The 19,171-nt window shown below is 39.9% G+C and overlaps 1 protein-coding gene across 1 annotated transcript; it reads left to right on the plus strand.

Annotated features, from left to right (window-relative positions):
• The first annotated feature begins 6,191 nt into the window (after nt 1–6,191).
• Nucleotides 6,192–16,767, plus strand: lrrc4bb (leucine rich repeat containing 4Bb). The gene is made up of 3 exons (XM_060869425.1): nt 6,192–6,315; nt 9,344–9,766; nt 14,816–16,767. Exons 2-3 carry the CDS (start codon nt 9,524–9,526, stop codon nt 16,754–16,756), a joined length of 2,184 nt encoding a protein of 727 aa, XP_060725408.1. The 5' UTR covers nt 6,192–6,315; nt 9,344–9,523; the 3' UTR covers nt 16,757–16,767.
• Nucleotides 16,768–19,171: the final 2,404 nt, after the last annotated feature.

The following is a 19,171-nucleotide window of genomic DNA, read 5'->3' on the forward strand; positions in this document are numbered from 1 at the left end:
CAGCCCCAGTTACATAAGGCCCTTCAAAATAATATGCCAATTCACTGTATCTCCCTATCTATTCAGGTTTCCTTCCTCAAGCCAGCCCACACCGCTCGTGATGCTGCCAACACTGAAACAGGACCACCACCTTCTTTAGAGATTGAGTAGTCCCCCGCTTATCTAGTCCACACCATTTTTTTTTAAAATCTCCCCTGCAAAACCAATTCCTCAACATCAGAGCGAAAGGGCTGAATATTGAAATATTAATATCTCCTGAATATTGACCAGGTCAGAGGACACTTTCTGAAATCATTTTTTCCAAATACTTTGAATGATATAAATGACATTGAAACATGACAATTTGACATTGAATGGATTACTGAATATAAACATTTATCTAAATTGCCTAATGCTGATGACTGGAAGAATGGTGTGTGTAAAAGTAAAAGTGTGGCTTACATGTGTGTTGTGTGTTTACATCAGCAGAGAAAGGTACAAGATCTCTGTGCTTGTTTTTTATTACTGTGCATCACAGATGGAGTTTATTCAATTCAATTCAATTCAAGTTTATTTGTATGGCGCTTTTTACAACTGACATTGTCTCAAAGCAGCTTTACAGAGCATAAACATAGGACAAAAGGTTAATATAAATAATAATATAAAGATTAATATAATACATAATTCAAGATTAATATTAGATATATTTAAATGTGCTTGTATTTATCCCCAATGAGCACGTCTGAGGTGACTCTGGCAGAAGTGGCAAGGAAAACTCCCTTGAATGGAAGGAAGAAACCTTGAGAGGATCCAGACACAAAGGGGAACATCATCCTCATACAGTATGGGCAACACTGGAGGGTGTGATTATAAATATACAGTCTGACAAATGTTGTATTGATGCAAAAGACCACATGGAGTTCACATCTCCTCTTAGTATCGCAGAGTGTAACTGGAGCTCTCTAGATCTCTAGATGCCTCAGGATACTCAGAGTCTGCCTTATCTCAGTGGAGGTCTAAAATGGAGGTCCAAATGGAGGAAGTCAATCGGAGCTGGTACAATTTCTGGATGCCTCGAGATGGGTAGAAAGCAGTGGAGAGGAATTAACGTAGCTGCTGTTCATAATATTAGCAAGAACTAGATGATAATGTGCATTTTGTCTGATGTAGTAGATCACAATATTATTAATATAGTTTATGATTGCTAGATGCAGATCTGTTTATTACCCATGGGAATTCACCACTGTTTTTATTGTCATAATGCACATTTACAGACTTGTCTATCCCTTATCCAGAACGACTTACATTTTCATCTTATTTTGTACAACTGAGCTATTGAAGGTTAAGGGCCTTGCTCATGGGCCCAGCAATGGCAGATTGGTGGACCTGGAATTCGAGCTCACAACCTTCCAATTGGTATTCCAAGGTGGCACTTTGTGAACTCTATGGGGATATATGTAAACTGTGGAGTGCTCACCCAGATGAACTGTTTTATTATGGCCGGAGACTATGCAAATTAATTTTTTTTTAATGAGAGGGGCGAATGTGCTGGATCTTGCATACACTACATCTAGGGATGTACTATGTAGATCCGAGCATACAGATTGCTCATCAGATGCCATAAAACGTTTCTGAAACAGGCAAAATCCTGGCCAGCAGGTTTCTTCAGTACTGTTTTGAACACACTGACTGTCTCATGCTCAGGGGGGCTGCAAACAATGGTGATTCCACCATCTTGGAAAAGTACACGTGATCATTGATCTTGAAGTTCTTGGTGTTCTTGATGGTGGTGTGTTGTGATCAGATTCTTATTCAGATTCAGGGCTGTCTATGAGATGGCTGTAGGAGAAGGGAGGTGTACCGAGACGACGGGCAGGATTCAATTCCATTTTATTTGTATAGTGCTTTTAGCATTGCCACAAAGCAGCTTTGCAGGAATATATTAAATCAGGATATAAGCTATATTTATCCTTAGTAAGCAAGCCTGGGGTGATGGTGGCAAGAATGTCACACTGGGAGGTTGAAGACAGACCCAGATACAGTATAGCATCAAATAAATGGGGTTTAATAAAGTAAATACATAAAACAGGAACAAAGACGAAAACTAAACAGGACAAATGACGATTATACACTGACGAACACGCTGACGATGTTCCGCGCTGCCATCGGCAACGTGGCATGTTTAAATAGACAGAACAGGTGTGTAGTGACGGGGAGGGGTAAACAAAGGCGGGGCAGACACGTGACATAAACAGACGCACATGGCCAAAATCCGGGCTAAGTCCTTAGAGCAGTTTTCTATGAAGCATGCATTGTTTTCACAGCATCATCCAGACATCCAGTAGTTCAGTGACCAAGACCTGCTGTAAGCTACATCACCACACTGCAATGGAATGGAGTCAGAGCATACTACAGCACTGGACATTGCCTTCGCTAATTTACACATGTACCATCTCCACAAGCTCCCCCCAGGCTGCCAGAGGACGACTCATTCAGATACTAGGACATCTGGGTCAAGCCTTACACATTTGGGCTATGGGTATTTAAACCATGCTCACCCCAACTCCATTGTGTACTATTGACTGTTTACCTGCAATTCTGAGCTGTTTGTTTGCTAATTGTATGTTCTCTGTATATTGACCCATTGTCTTGTTCATATTCTGTCCCACGTTTTGTATTATATATTTGGATTTGTTTGCTGGCAGATTTCCTGGTGTATGGACTTTGGCCTGTTGTTTACAATGATGTTCTCTGCCTTGGATTGTTTGCCCTGTGTTTTCCCAGGAGCTGTTAAAACTCTCTCCAAAAGTTAGAGGTGAATTGGGGTCCTCGCTCAGAGACAATGTTGGGTGGGAGGATATACAGGCAAAAAATGTGCAAGAGCATGAGCGGGACTGTTTTCTTGGCTGACAGCAGCTTGGGCAAGGCAATGAAATGAGCCATTTTAGTGAATCAATCAACCACAGAGAGGATGGTGGTGTGCCCCGCCGGCAGGGGTAGACCAGTAAAAAAGTCAATGGAAATGTGAGACCAAAGCCATCTGGGTACAGAGAGGGGTCCTGGGCATCTTATGCTGGGCGCAGACAGGCCAGGCATTTACAAACTCCCAGATATCTTTCATAAATGATATCTACCAGACATGCTGCTGGAGGACTGACAAGGTGCGGGCTGAGCCAACAGTAGTATGTGTTCCACAACAGGTTCTTTTTAGGCCAAGGTGAACTGCCAAGATAGAGAATCAGGCTTAACTTTCTTGAACCCCGGGTGATAGGACAGGATCAAATTAAAACATCCAAAGAAGAGGCCCCAACTAGCTTTACGGAGCTTGTTTACGGAGATTCAGATGCTTGGCAGAGTGAAGATATTCAATGTTTGGGTGGTCCGTCCACACTAGGAAGGATTGCTCCATGCTTCCCAACTAGTGCCGCCATTTCTCTCGGGCAAACTTGATGGCAAAGAGTTCCTGTTCACAGATAGGGTACCTCTGTTCAGCCAGATTGTGGTGTCTTGAAATGAAAGCATGTGGATGGAGGCTGTTGTATATGGTGGATAGCTGAGACAGGATGGCCCCCATGCAGAGATCAGATGCATCCAATTCTACTACAAAAAACTGACAGTTTGTGTCAGGATGAGGGTCATCATAAAGAGGTCCTTAAGTCTGATAAAGGCTTTCAAGGCTTTAGGATTCCGACTGAAGGATGGTAGTGGGGAGGTGAGCTGGTGTAGAGGGGAAGCGACAGCAGTGTAGTCCCTGATGAACTTGCCATAAAACTTGCTTCCTGCTCTCAGGGCGCAGCCACTCTCTTACAGCCTTTATCCAGTTCGGATCCATCTGTATTTTGCCAGCCAGGATTATGAAGCCCAAAAAGTTGGTGCTGGGTGTGTGGAATTCACATTTCTCGGCTTTCATATACAGAGGTCTGTGTTCTTCCAGGGAGTGAGAAAAGATGACAATGTCATCCAAATACACAAAGACCAACTTGTTGACATCATTAACCAAGGCCTTCCACTCGTCTCTCGTTTGAATACATATAAGATGGTAGGCATTAAGGATGTCCAGTTTGGAGAAGATGGTGGTTTCTTGGAGGAGTTCAAAGGCAGAGGTCAAGAGAGGCAGGGGATACCGGTTATTGCTGGTGATGGCATTAAGTCCTCGGTAATCATTACAATGGCAGAAGGACCCATCCTTCTTCCCCACAAAGCAAAACCTTGCCCCAGGTGGAAATGAAGAGGGGAGGAGGATGCCAGCCTTGAATCCTGGATGTACTGTACCATGGCTGAAGGGAGGTCTATGGCACAGTCGAAGGGCCAATGGGGAGGAAAGGACGAAGCTCTGGTTTTGCTGAAGATGACCCCCAGGTCATGGTAGTCAGGATGCACAGAACTGAGATCCGGTGGGGGTTCCTTGGCAACTGGATGCTGAGTCTAGGCAATGAAATTGGCAGTGGGTTTCCCAGTCCAGGATTGGCCGCTGGTCCAGTCCAAATAGAATTTCTGTTTCTGAAGCCAAGGGAATCTGAACATGGAATTGCTTGGACCTGGAGAACAGATGGCAAGGGAACGGTCTCAATACCCAATTGGTTAGCCAATTCCTTGTCCAGAAACTCAGAATATGCCACAGAGTCAATAAAAGCCATTTGCTAAACATGAAGCAGCTATTTGACCAGCCTCTTCACAGTAGAGGCAAAGTCCCTGGGAACACAGTCTCCTTTTCTGTGACAAATGGTGTTGCTGGCCGATTTCCATTGGCTGAACAGGATAGGATGCCTCAAGGAGCGGTTCCCAGTGATGCTAAACTCTGTGGGGAGCATGAAGTGGAAGGATGGGCACTGGGGAGCCAGTGGTGGCGGGAAGCCTATTCAGAGCAGCACTCCTGGATATGATGGTCAATGCAAGTGACCAGTGTGATCAGGTCATCCAGAGTTAATTCAAGAACGGCGAACTCATCCTTGACCTCAGCTGCCAAACCCCTGTAGAAGGCATCCTACAAATCAGGGACTCTCCATCCACTATCAGCCACAGCCATCAGAAAGCCCACTGCATATTTGGCTAGAGAGCAACCATGCAGCATCCTGTTGGGGAGTGGTGGTGTTAAATCTTGTGAAGTGCATTTATAAATGCTCCATAAGAAGGGCAGAAGGTTGACTGATGTTCCCACTTGGAGTTTTCCCACCGTCTGTCCTTGCTGGTTAGTAGCAAGATAACGCAAGTCACCTTGGAGTGATGGGATGGAAAAGCAGAGGACTGCAACTCAAATATGATGGCACACTGCATCAGGAAAGGCCGCACAGCCCTGGAAATCCATAGAAGCACTTAGGGTGAGGCAGGTGTAGCTCCTTGGACAGTGTCATTACTGAGCTGGAGGAGGTTCAAGAGTTGCAGGAGCAGGGGCAGATGAACTGGAGAGAGCGCTGAGGCACTGGATGAGTTCATTGGTGACCATGGTAAGATATGTGTCTGCATTTCATGGACCGTGGTGCTCTGGGACAAGTTCCCGAGGAGGACAGGGCAATGCAGGGCAGGCAGAAAACAAAGTAATAGACAGTCCAATAATTCAGCTTAGAGGAATACATGGACAAAGCAGGGCAGGCAAAAAACAGAAACCAGAAACAAACACCTATAAAATTAAATGCTGTGGTATTGATCTCAATTGAAAAACAAATCAAGCACTTTCTTTTAAAGACAGCTCAGGAAAAATATTTATATAGAATCCATGTTCAGAGATGCACGTTTATTCACATGTCAATGTTTAACTGCATTTTTAGATTAGGTTATCCATTTAAGTTTAAGTTTAGTCTGGACATTCCACAAAGTAGGAATTCATGGAAAAGTGAAAAATGCTTATTGAAAAAGGTTTTTTTAAGGTCTAGTGAGTACAGAGCACATATACAAAACTTTGTCTGAAAGTGGTGGCAAATGCTAAAGTATGTTTGCGTGGGTTACTGACCATTAATTTGCTTTCTTAATTTGAGCTTTGAGTATGCTGACCTTTACCTGATAATCAGTTACACACACGAACATGTTTTAAGCACAATATAACACATACTAACACAGGTTTAACCTCCAGTCTGAGACTACGCGCTGCAACACCCCGGAAGTGTGTGTGTGTGTGTGTGCGTGTGTGTTCTGCGCTACGCAGTTTGCGTAAGCCGTAATCCCGCGCCTGCCCCTCCCCCCCTCTCCTGCACATTGCTTGTGCGCAATATCCAGCATGTGAAGCTCGCGTGCGTTTTGTGCGCTAATCACAGCTCCGCGCGCGCTCCGGTTTCCTGCTCAGGTTCACGGATTTACTGAGGATAAAAACGCAGATGAGCAGGAGCAGGATTGTCGGATGAGGTATTGACGCTTATTGCTTTATTCACGCTGAGGTGTGTGTGGATGATTTATCATGATGGTGTATTTTTGAATTCTTATGGTCGGGAATGTTAATGAAAATGAGCTGTATAAAGGCGGTATTGTGCGTGCAGGCGCCCCTACATTACCCAGGACTGAACGCTGACGTGTGTGTGTGTGTGTTCGACATTTTCAGTGTAGGCCGATTTTAACGTCCTAAAATCTTGCCGTTTTTTCATTCTCTGTGTTAAGAGATTACGGCTGTGCGCGTCTTGTTTGTGTGTGCGCGCGCGCTTGTGTGTGTGGTGTGTGATGAGGCCTAATTGTTCGGCTGCGTTTGTGTAAATCTCCGCAGTCCTTCTGTCATTAACATTAATAGTCTTCTGCCCATGTGCGCGTGCTTCTGCTTTGCTTTTATTTAAATCGATGTTTTCACAATTATTTCATTTTTTTACATTGTATGCACAAATATTTAGGAACCATTTTTAGCATTTTCGCTGTTTTCCTTATTCTGTTATCGTGTGTGTGTGTGTGGTATATGTTCGCGCGCGCGCATCGCCGCCACCCAGCATCCTGCATCATCCTCAGCCGTTGTCATGGTGACCGGGATCGGAGTGCGCGCACCCGGGAGAGAGAGAGAGAGAGAGAGAGAGAGAGAGCTCATAGCGCGTCACCGGTGCTCCTGTCCTTTATGTGCGCGCACATACATACTACATAGCGACAGCATTGCCGTGCAGAACATACACACGTGCACGCCCCTGTGGCTCGTCCTTTACGGCACGTGGGCGCGCACAAACATACGTGATTAAAATGATCAGTAGTGTTGGTAAGCTCTCGAATGGTAAATTAACACGGTTAGCTTTCTGAAATAGATGCACAATAAATTATGCGTTTCTTTAAACATCAACAAAATAATGTAGTACATGCTAATGTTTAACTTTCTACATTGTTTAATAAGGTTATAAAAAGAATTAGAGATTCATTAATCAGATAAGATCTAGAACGATAATAGTGTGTTAGAATACATGATCATTTGGTTTAATATAAAACTAGAATACAATTTACATACTACATAAAATTTAAAACTACATAATTTACACTGTCATATTTGTGCTAGATTCATTCATTATGTTTCAAGCAAATAAAAAATAAATCTCTCAAAAAGTACCTGTTGTGGAGTAAGAATGTGTTTAATGTTTACTGAACTGAATGTTGGCTATAGCTTTAACTATAGTTTAGATTAAAAAATAAGAATGAACTTTTTATCTAAGTTCGTAAAAATATACTTGCTAATTACTTGAAACCTATTTATACACCAGACAGAATGTCTAGCCACTAGAATATTCAGTGATTTATCAAACTGTGGGATGATTTAACAACTAATTGAACTGCTACTAATATTTTTGATTAATTAGTGTGTCTGTGAAGTCATGGCATTAACTCCTGTACCTTCATGCCATAGAATAATAATATTTTTTGTGATAATAATGTCAAATGCATACTCCAGTTCCTTCATATCTGAATTTTAATTAGTAGCCCATATGATTCTCATTAAATACACACGAACACACACGTTCCTTTTTTCTATGAAGAGCAGGGTTCAATCAGTCTAAAATATTAACAGTTAAAAATATTTGATGTACAGTTCATCATCTGTGTGTGTGTGTGTGTGTGTGTGTACTGAAACCTGAATACACAGACCTGTATAAAGTTTTGTGTATTGTGTTCTTTTGGACTACATAACTCTGCATTGATATCAGTAGTGGGTTCTTAAAGTGCCACAGTATGTGATCAGATACTTACCTCACTGCAGAATAGATATTTTTATGCTGTTTCAGAATCTTTATAACTGCCATGTCATTAGTTTTCCATGTGTGAATGTGTAATGTAATCATTACTGGAGTATCTTTGGGATTTGAGTTTGAATCTGTCATGTTAGTAACTCTTTTTTTATGGAATGCAAATACAGAAACCATCATGGACCCAAATTGCTAAGCAATAAATGATATAAATATGTAAATGCTTCTGGTTGTCTTAGGTAAGTTACTAAGCTAGTTCTTAGCACAGGTACAGACTACAGATATGTGGTCATGTGACCTGCTAATTGTCAACCAATAGTAGGCATATAGTAAACAAAAAAATGTGTGTATTAAATTGAGGTGTGTGTAGTACCCTAAATATAATACTAAATAAGTGTAATAAGAATCTGTATATATAGGCATGTTCTGTGATTTATTCAGACAGAATTTATCCTGTGTGAATTGATTAGAACTACTACAGGTGTCTACATTACTGAACACGTATGTCTGAAAATATTATTGCAGAAACTATTGGTACACTATTGTGCACCCCCTTATCACCATTCACACCTAGTCTCAGTTAAATTCATTGTTGTTCCTAAACTGGTTTCCATGGATTCAAGATTTCTCGGATTATTTTCGTAGTTTCAACAAGTTCCCAAGGTTCATTGCTTCCTGTTGTTTCCAGGTTTTTCAAATCTAGTCCATCAATGTTTCTTGTGTCTCTTAGTTTTCAGATTGTCGATAGTTTCATTGTTCCTATTTCTAATTCTCCAGTTGTGTCCTAGTTTCTATGGTTCCCTTTTCCTGGTATTCCTTAATATCTTTGTTCACACTTTGCATATTCCTGATTTGTGTCATTAGAGTTTGGTAAACACTGGGAGCATTGGGAATAAAATTGCGAATAAAGTGAGTGTAAATGAGGAAAATGTTAAAAATAAAATCAGCACTTGGTATCAGCCCTGAATTTTATGGCTAACTTGCTTTGGTAATTAAAATATAATTCTGATGCATGTATGCACTATAATGACACTGCTAACCTTTTACCCCTCCCCTTATTTTCAATTCAATTCAATTTATTTCTATATTGTTTTTTAACAAGTCACATTGTCTCAAAGCAGCTTTACAGAAGTATAGAAACTGAAAAAAATAATAATTTAAAGTTTAACATTAAGTTACTAATTACTACTTATGTGTTTATGTGTGTGTCTTTCTCTCTTTTCTCTTTGCAGTGGTGAGACATCTCTCCTCAGACGACTGAGGGCTGAAACTACTTACAGGGCAGTTCAATTCTCATTGGCCCACTTGCACATTATAATGAATATTTAAAAAATTGTCCAACACCTCCTGCCATTCCAGTGCTGATAAATCAGATTTTTTGGAATAAGGGGGAAGGACATGACTCATTGGCCATGTGGGCTGCCATGTTAACAGGCCTCTGTAGCCCCTTTCCCCTCATCTGGTTAGTCCAGCTTTTATTATGGCCATATTTCAGTGGACCCCCGCTGGCTGAGGCAACTCCTCCATGCCCTGCCCCCTGTAGCTGCTCCAATCAGGCAAGTCGGGTGATTTGTACGAGAAAGGGACTGGATGAAGTCCCACAAAGTATCTCAGTCAACACACGATACCTCAACCTGCAGGAAAACTCTATACAGGTAAATGCTCTTAATGAGGCGTCTTCAGATTTATCCACAAAGTTTCAGTGTGGCTGCAGGCTAACATGCCATCCAAGTACAGTACATGTATTAATACATGTGAGAGCTGCTTGGAGACTATGGTCAACTGGTTAAACAAGTTGAATCAGCTGTGGTTCCTGATTTGGTTGTAATGAAACCCTGAAGCCACAACAGACATTTGCAGAGAAAATTGAAGATTCCTACTCTAAGCTCCATAAATATAAATGCTCTGAACTAAATAAAGGCAAATGCTCAAAATTCCATACCTACTTCATACAGAACCAATAGCCTACTTCTGCCCAACTACATGAGTGCTCATTCGAGCTCACCCACATAAAAGTAAATAAAGTCCACTCAGGCAAGTCTTCATATTCAAGTACAAATATGAAATTAATATGAATTGTATTGTCCCTCGTTCTAAGTGTAAATTTTTTACTGATTTTAAAGTCACATTAAATTCAGGAAAATTGGGAAAAGTTAGTATGACATTAATGCTGACAACAGCAAGTTACTAATTCAGTTAAATTCAGTTTAGTTTTATAACTATATTTTGCCCCAAAGCAGCTTTAAACAAATGTAAGAAGCCAGATTTTATTAGTTTTAGCTTTACATTTATTTTATCAAAAAGAGGTTAGTGACTGTTTAATGACTGAGAGTTGAGAAAGAAATGTTTTTGACAAGTGCAGTCATTATACTATCTGAGGAAGGACATGGCTCCAAGCAGAAGTAGGGCATCACGATGGATCAGGCAGGTTGAAATGGCAGAAGGACTGGTATCTTACGGGAGTAACTTGTACCTGCTCAAAAACACATTATTAGGTGTGCTCTTGTCCTGTAATGTAGAAAATGTGGGAGAAACAGAAATTCTATGTCTTTTAGCTGTAGTGTTTCAGTACTATGATAAGGCCTAAATTCTAGGGTTAGGGATAAGGTTAGATACATTTTATGATTGTTGCAATATTCCATGATGCAAGTATTCAAATTCGATTTTTTTGGTTATATACACAATCATACACAGATCAACATTCAGTGAAAAGATTTGACTGTCTGTAAGAATTCAGGATTAGTTTTGTTATATTTAACTATACAGCACATCTGAAGCTTTTAGGGAGTGTGTTTTATCATTGTAGCAGTTTGCAAGTTTTTCTTTCTTATTATTTTTCTTTTAAGTGGAACTACACAGTCTATGTCATGTCTATGTCATCTACTTAGTCATGTTTCATGAAGTCAGACATTAATCCAACCAAAATTGATATCTCTTGGAGATAACTGATTAAACTATGTACAATAGATGTGAAGGTATGTTTAATGCAGTAACATGGCAAAGTGCACATATTATGACTGGGTAACTGTGAGAATATTTTCTACATTTGAACTGGATGTTGTTAATAAATCAAGACTCTTTTCACTGTAATGAGTGGGTCCTATTACATTCCACATAACCCTTATTGAATCTAGAATGGACACTTTAGAATGGAACCGTTCTCAGTGGGTCTTGTCGATTAAGGAAATTAATTTTAAAGTCTCAAACAATTTACCTCTTTGAAACCAGAAATTAAGGATATTAGTCTGTAAAAAAACAAGTGGAAACAACTATTTTACACTGAAAACATTTAGCTGATGCCGTTATCCAGAGTGACTTACATTTTGTTTATACAATTGAGCCTTGCTCAAGGGCCCAGCAGTGGCAGCTTGGTGGTCCTAGGGTTCAAACTCACAACCATACAATCAACAGTCCAACATTTTAACCACTGAGCTATTAGTTATTGCTACTTACCAGCTACTGCTAGTCTGAATTTATTTCAATGCAATTAATTTATTTATATAACTCACTTTGTCTCAAAGCAGATTTATATAAAGTATGAAAAATTTAAAAGTTTAAGGTCTACAATTAAGTTACTGTTTATCTCTAACAATTAATGATCAAGTCTGAGGTTATGGAGCAATGAAAAATACTCCCTGAGATGATATGAGGAATAAACCTTGAGAGGAAGTGAACCTCATCCTCATACTCAGAAGTGAACCTCATCCTCATTTAGGTAACAATAAACAGGAAATAATGTCAATGTAAGTAATGTCCTTTCTACAACAGTTTGTAATTGAGTGGAATTAAGCAACACAAAGGTCCTGAGGAATGAACAGGTTAGTGCAATTTCCGAGTTCACCACAGACCCAGCACAAATTCCTTCTGAAGTCTTCAAATGATCGCTGATGAAGACACATCCACAAAGCTGACCAGTGCAACAGTAGCTCAAAGATAACCTGACAGCCTTCAGGTGGCCCTGTCCACAGCAGTCCTCTAACTAGTTATATACATCAGCCATGACTGTTTTTACATGACTGAAATTTATAACTATAACCAGGTGGACAAGCTTTATTTAATGCAACAAACTTGTTTGCTTTTATTCCATGTTTCTGTTAAACACAGAACACAAACCTTCTGATCAGTAATCATTTCATTAACAGTAACTGCTTTAAATGCAAGAACTCTTTTATATAAGATGCTGGCTGTTCATTCACTTTAATCTAATTTTATGCTAATAAGGTTACAAAAACTAATTTTCTGAGTGTTTATAAATGTTTGTTTAGCTTGGGAAACAGACACAGTCTCTATATTGTGAACCCTGGGTGACGACTCAATGCAGATAGCAAACTATTTCCTATCTGACGTTCTACACCTGGTTGAAGTCTCGTTGCCCGGTGGTCACCCTGCCAGGGATTGATCTGCATGGTCAGCCAGTGAGTCGTGGGATTGTTGTGGATGGAGCCACACAGAGAAAGTCATACCTTGAACCAATGTTGTGTCAGTCAGCTGTATGTTCTGGTCTTTATCAGCGATCATTTGAAGACTTTGACAGGAAGGAATTAATGTGGTAAATCTGTGGTGAACTCACAGTTTACAATGACCCATTAGTTCCTCAGCAGCTCTCAGTTGCACTATTTTAAACTGTTGTAAAGGACATTATTGACATTTATATTATTTACATTTACACTATTTACTGTAGAGTGTCACCCAATGAGGATGAGGTTCCCTTCTGAGTCTGGTTCCTCTCACGGTTTCTTCCTCATATCATCTCAGGGAGTTTTTCCTTGCTGTTTTGTCCTCTGGCTTGCTCATTAGGGATAAGGATAGATATATAATAAATTAATGAATTTTAAACTTTAAATATATATATTCATTTGTTCATTTTTCTTCTTCTTCTTCTTCTTCTTCTTCTTATTATTATTATTATATTTATATATATTTATTTCTTTTTTTTTTTTCAAATAAATTGGATATAAAAATTTAATTTATTGGATTAGCCTGCTTGTCTGCTTCCTGGCCCCAGAACTGGATTATGACCGATTAACTATGCCAGTTCTAATACTATGTGCTATGCTGCAAGAAATAAGAGCAGCACCTTCCCGAGTGGGGTGGACACCGTCCCGTCCTAACATGCAGGCCTCAACTACTCCAATTATCTAACAGCCTACCTACCATCTGGACATCAAGCAGTTCAATTATGATAACCCACTTTGCTATGGATAAGCGTGTCTGCCAAATGCCATAAATGTAAATGCACCATAAGCTACATTATCATGCCACACTGAGACAACTTTTCTTAGCTTGTACAATGTTACTTTTCATAATTTCTGTCTGACAAAAGCATATATTGTTAATATTATTGTCTTATATTGTCTTTGAAAACATGCTTTCTTAAGACTCTAACGTTACCTGCAATATCTGGTGCCCTGGCTTGTGGAATAGAGTTAACTAAATTGAATGCATGAGAATAAACATTCTCATGAATCAACTTGTAGTTGCTCTATAAAACCTATGCTCTCACCCTCACTACACCTCTCTTGATTCTGGATATTCAGCTCTAATGCTGCAGTCTTTTCCATCTAAGTTTTAACAAATATACATTGATCATAAATATAGCTACTAGGAATCAAAGGAAAGAATCATTAAACATGCTACACCCAGCACACTGAACAAGGTGTTTGCTATATGTAATATTAGGCTTACCTTAGTCATAGTTTTGTAAAGATTCATTTAGGCTGGTGCACCCTAAAAAACTCTGGTGCACACTTTACATTTACAGGCCTTGCTTTCACAGTCTAAAATCACACATCATAAAATAATTCTTTGGTTGTGAGATCAATGATGAATGATGAAGTTTGGTCAGTGTGAGAAATTTGTTATTAAAATCTAGGATGATATAAAGAGATGCTACTGCTAGAGATGCTGATGCTAAAGAGATGTTCATCTAAAAACCACCAAAAGGATGATACCAGACTCACAGGACAGCCGTAAATATGGTAGTAGTGACAGAGAAACCTAAACAAAGCATGATGATGGACAGAGACACAAAATGTCTGAATATTCGGTTTAGTTTTACTCAGTGAAAGAAAAAAGTTCCCAAAGAAGCTACAGCTGAATAGTGCATTGTGTGTTGGCATGGCAACACAGACTAACCGGGAGCCTATAGTAAGTGTAGTATTGGTTTATAATCTACTGTTACTAGAACTGGAATGTTATGTAGTGAACACAGACAATCGGAGTGTTGTTGTAGTAAATATCAGCATTGCAGGTCAATCAGTTTAGTGTACTGGGACTAACATTAGTATATTATTATATTCTGCTGGATTTTATTAAAATGTATTATTTTTAATATAAATTTAATAGAGACTCGGTATTTATAAATGAAAAATAAATTTATCTGATCTGTTCTTAAAAAATAATAAAACAAAAGGTATAATCTTAAAAACAATTAAAAACTGGTTAATAGTTTTTAAATGTAAGATAACATGATCTAGAATATTTTCAGCTAGTTACAACTTATAAATACTTAATGAGGTGGCTATTTCAGGGCTGCATAATCTATATAATCTAGGAACTTCATAGGTATTATTCTCTTAACAATATAGTTATGCCAAGTGAAAAGAACATTCCATGATCCACGCTCACTGAAAACACAAGACATTTAATTATATTCTACTGTTGCTAATGTTGCTTTATCTCACCCTGTCTCTGTCTTTTTGTAGATGATCAAATCTGACACCTTTAAACACCTGAGTCACCTGGAGATCCTTCAGCTTTCAAAGAATCACATTCGTCAGATTGAAGTTGGGGCATTTAATGGCCTCCCAAACCTCATCACACTTGAGCTTTTCGATAATCGTCTGCCATTGGTCCCATCACAAGCATTCGAATATCTCAGTAAACTGCGTGAACTCTGGCTGCGAAATAATCCAATAGAAACTCTCCCAGCCTATGCTTTCCATCGCGTACCTTCTCTCCGACGTCTGGACCTCGGTGAACTCCGAAAGCTTAGTTTCATCTCAGAAGCAGCCTTTGAAGGACTAGTAAACCTCCGCTTCCTGAATTTGGGAATGTGTGGATTGAAAGATGTTCCAAACTTGACGCCACTTGTGAAACTAGAGGAACTTGAACTTTCTGGGAACCAGCTAGGTGTAGTCCGTCCAGGATCATTCCAAGGTCTTGTTTCGCTGCGCAAGTTGTGGCTTATGCACTCACGCATCTCGCTAATTGAACGCAATGCTTTTGATGATCTGAAGAATCTAGAGGAACTTAATCTTTCCCACAATTCTTTGCATTCACTGCCGCATGACCTTTTTACCCCACTGCAGCAACTTGAAAGGGTTCACCTGAACCACAATCCATGGGTTTGTAACTGTGATGTTCTCTGGCTCAGTTGGTGGTTGAAAGAGACTGTACCAGATAACTCCACATGCTGTGCCCGCTGCCATGCTCCACCTGGCACCAAAGGACGCTACATTGGAGACCTGGATCAGAGAGACTTCACTTGCTATGCCCCTGTGATCGTGGAGCCTCCAACTGACCTGAATGTGACTGAGGGAATGGCAGCAGAGCTGAAATGCCGAACTGGAACATCCATGACCTCTGTGAACTGGTTGACCCCTAATGGAACCCTGATGACCCATGGTGCTTACAAAGTACGAATCTCAGTGTTACATGATGGCACCCTGAACTTCACTAATGTCACCATGCAGGATACTGGGCCATACACTTGCATGGTGACTAACTCTGCTGGAAACACCACGGCTACCGCTGTCCTCAATGTGTCTGCCTCCGATCCTGGCAATGGATACAGTTATTTTACAACAGTCACTGTGGAAACCGTGGAAACAGGGCAGGAAGTTCATGACTCTGCTCGGCAATTTGTCAATGAGACCTTTATCGGTTATCTAGGCCCAACAGCATCATCAGGCTCAACGGGACCTTCTGGATCGGTACCATCTTCCCTGTCACCCCATGTTACTCGAGCTCCAGAGCGCCCTTTCACAGTCTCCATCACTGATGTTGCTAATCTTTCAGGACTTGAGGATGTAATGAAGACAACAAAGATTATAATTGGCTGCTTTGTAGCCATCACTTTTATGGCTGCTGTGATGCTTGTGGTTTTCTATAAACTGAGGAAGCAGCACCAGCTGCACAAGCATCATGGTCCTGCCCGTACCATTGAGATCATCAATGTTGAGGATGAAATGGGGCCAGCAGGGGGTGCCAGTGGCATTGCAGGTGGCTCTACCCTTCACTCCGGGGCAGGCCCAGGAACTGGGGGAGGACCTGGAACAAATCTTCGAATCCACGACCCTGAAATTATCACACTGCCCAACATTGGGCGCTCAGATCATGTTAATCACTACTACAAATCACACCACTTTAACAACAACATCCTGGGACTTAACATGGGAGTGGGCCAAACTGGCAACAAGACAAGCCCCTCATCTAAAAAACAGGCCTCATCCACCAATCAGACAGCCACATCTGTCGACTCAACTACTGCTGGATCTGTCTCTCCACCATTACCTATTCCAATCCCAATGACGATGACTTTCCATGGAACACTGAAGAGCTTAAGCCACACCCCCAGCTCTCAAAATGAGCCTCTGCTGTTGTCCAATGGGTCCAAGGAGAGTGTTCAGGAGACACAGATATAAATACACTCACACAAACATATACACACTAAAGTGTTAAGGAGCCAGTGAATATCAGTATATGGACATTTATGGAAGTTTTGTTTTGGGGACTCTGAGGATTATGAAATCAAACACATCGTTTGTACAAAGAAATGCGACGGAATTGGCACTACTGCGAGATGTGCCAAAGTAAACGCCTTTTGTTTTGCAGTTTCTACAAAGTTGTATCTGTGTATAAAATATAGTCTATAATCCAAGTAGCGTTAATTCCTTACGTGTTGTTTTGCCACAGGCGAGGAACACTGAAGAAACTGTACAAAATCACACATGCTTACAGAGGAGAACATCACAGATCTGTCTCCTTACACCATTTATGTGTGATATAGATTGTGAGTTTATACTAAAACTGAAACAGACTTTAGTCATCAAAACACACACTCACACACACACACACACACACACACACACACACACACACACACACACACACACATCCATCCATCCACTCTCTGACTGCTGAGCTGTAGGATTTAAATGCACAAAATGAGCCTCGGTTTATTAACCGCAACTTCAAATACACTTGATGGTACATGAGTACATGTAAAGAAAGTGTGTGTGTGTGGGTGTATGTGAACATTCTGTAGACAAATTGAGTTTCTTGTTGCGTTTTCAGAATTTTTCTGTCTATTTATGTCATCAGTCAACATTAACGTAAACATCCATTTTATTTTCATTTTCACCACATCAACAAACACAAACACATCAGTAAACACACATCATAGTCAGAGTGCAAAAGTAAATACTTTCAATACATACACAGGGATATTTCATTGCCAAATAATGCAGCTGCTCAAGTGGATTTTCTGAGTTTATTAAAATCACCTGTTTGTAGTGTCCAAAACAGGTTTTTCAATAGTATCTTGACCACCGATTTTAAACTCAAACACTGACCTTTAACCCTTAAAAAAATTCAGGGATAGAAATGAAGACTGAAAATATGGTTTATGTGTGCACAGTTGAATAGATCCACAAGATACCAAATCTAGGTCATAAAATCCTAATGTGTGTCAGATGTAGAAGATTATTTTTACTTTTAACTGATCTGGAGAATAATAAAATAATGTCAGTGTTTGTGTTAATTCTTTGCCCTCTTCTGTAAAGTAAACATGTCCCCAGTTTAAAGGCTAAACAGACTGAGTGCAAGTCATCTTACATACAGTGAAAAGTTAATTTATTATTTTATCCTTTCAATCCTCAATGTCTCTGTTTAATGTGCAATGAATAAGATGCAAAGTTGCGATATTATTAGTGTCATATCTACATAGTTAATATTGGCCTCAAATGGCATTCCATTGTTTTTTTAACGTAGTTACATAATTTCAGCATGACATTTTGTGGTTACATCAAACTTTCAGAAGATGTAGCAGACCTAGTTCTGCTCTTCCATCAATCTGATATCATGCGCTTACGTTTGACAGAAATTTTAAGTGTAACCAAAAAACGTCTCTATTTAAAAAAAAACTTCACTCCCACATGCGTATAACTCATGAGTAGTGTTCTTGTTTAGTTATATTTAAAGTCCTCACCTCAAACATAATCTTTAAACACATATCTTTACAAAGACTAAATAAGTCACACATATTTGTTCACACATATGATGAAGATGAGGCAGATCACTCAGATGCCTAAAGGAAATATAAAGGATGTGCTGGTGTTCTGGTGTGTTCATAGAGCTGCACTAAAGGCTAAATGAGAGAGTTAAGGACAAACACAAGTTATGGAGATCAGAGTTATAGGTTGAGGTTATAATTTTGGGGTTTGCTGTTAGTTAATGTTTATGATTTAATGTGTCTGTGCTTTAGGGCTAAGGGTTTAGGAAATACTATAAGATCTAGAGGATGGGGTGCATGGTTGTAGCATACAGCTGTAGTTGTTTCATTATAATTTGGGGTTATGGTTTTAATTTAAATTGAGGTAAATGATTTAAGGTTCTGAAGGTTAGTAGATAAGAGATTGGGTTTATAAAGGGTTCTGGTGTAGCGTCAGGAAGGGCACCAGGTGTAAAACGTGCCAGATCGAACATACGGACCAGCTGACCTGCTGTAGTGACCCCAGACAGGGAACAGCTGAAAGAACAACCACAACATGTTGTAAAGGTTATTCTTAGGAATTAAGTGTTTATAGTAATTAGGGCTGTATGGATCTGTAACAATGTAGAAATTCATTCTGGGCATTAGTGCTCTTCTGAGCTTTGGGATTTAGTGATGTCAGTTAAGGTGTTGCTAAGCTGTTTGCTGAGACAGTAGGAGTGTGTGTCTGTGTGTCTGTGTGTGTGCTCTGTTGTAGTGTACCAGGAGATAAAAAGGTCATTTAATTGTGCATTATTTTTATTTTTTTAATTTGATCCAATGATTGATTAAATTATTGAGATTAAGA

The sequence above is a fragment of the Tachysurus vachellii genome, chromosome 5, assembly GCF_030014155.1.
Source record: "Tachysurus vachellii isolate PV-2020 chromosome 5, HZAU_Pvac_v1, whole genome shotgun sequence".
Taxonomy (NCBI): Eukaryota; Metazoa; Chordata; class Actinopteri; order Siluriformes; family Bagridae; genus Tachysurus; species Tachysurus vachellii.

Coding starts and splice junctions, on each gene's coding strand:
- lrrc4bb (XM_060869425.1), top strand. CDS start 9,524: ATGTGGGCTGCCATGTTAACAGGCCTCTGTAGCCCCTTTCCCCTCATC. Junction 9,767..14,815: donor TGCAGGAAAACTCTATACAG/GTAAATGCTCTT, acceptor GTCTTTTTGTAG/ATGATCAAATCTGACACCTT.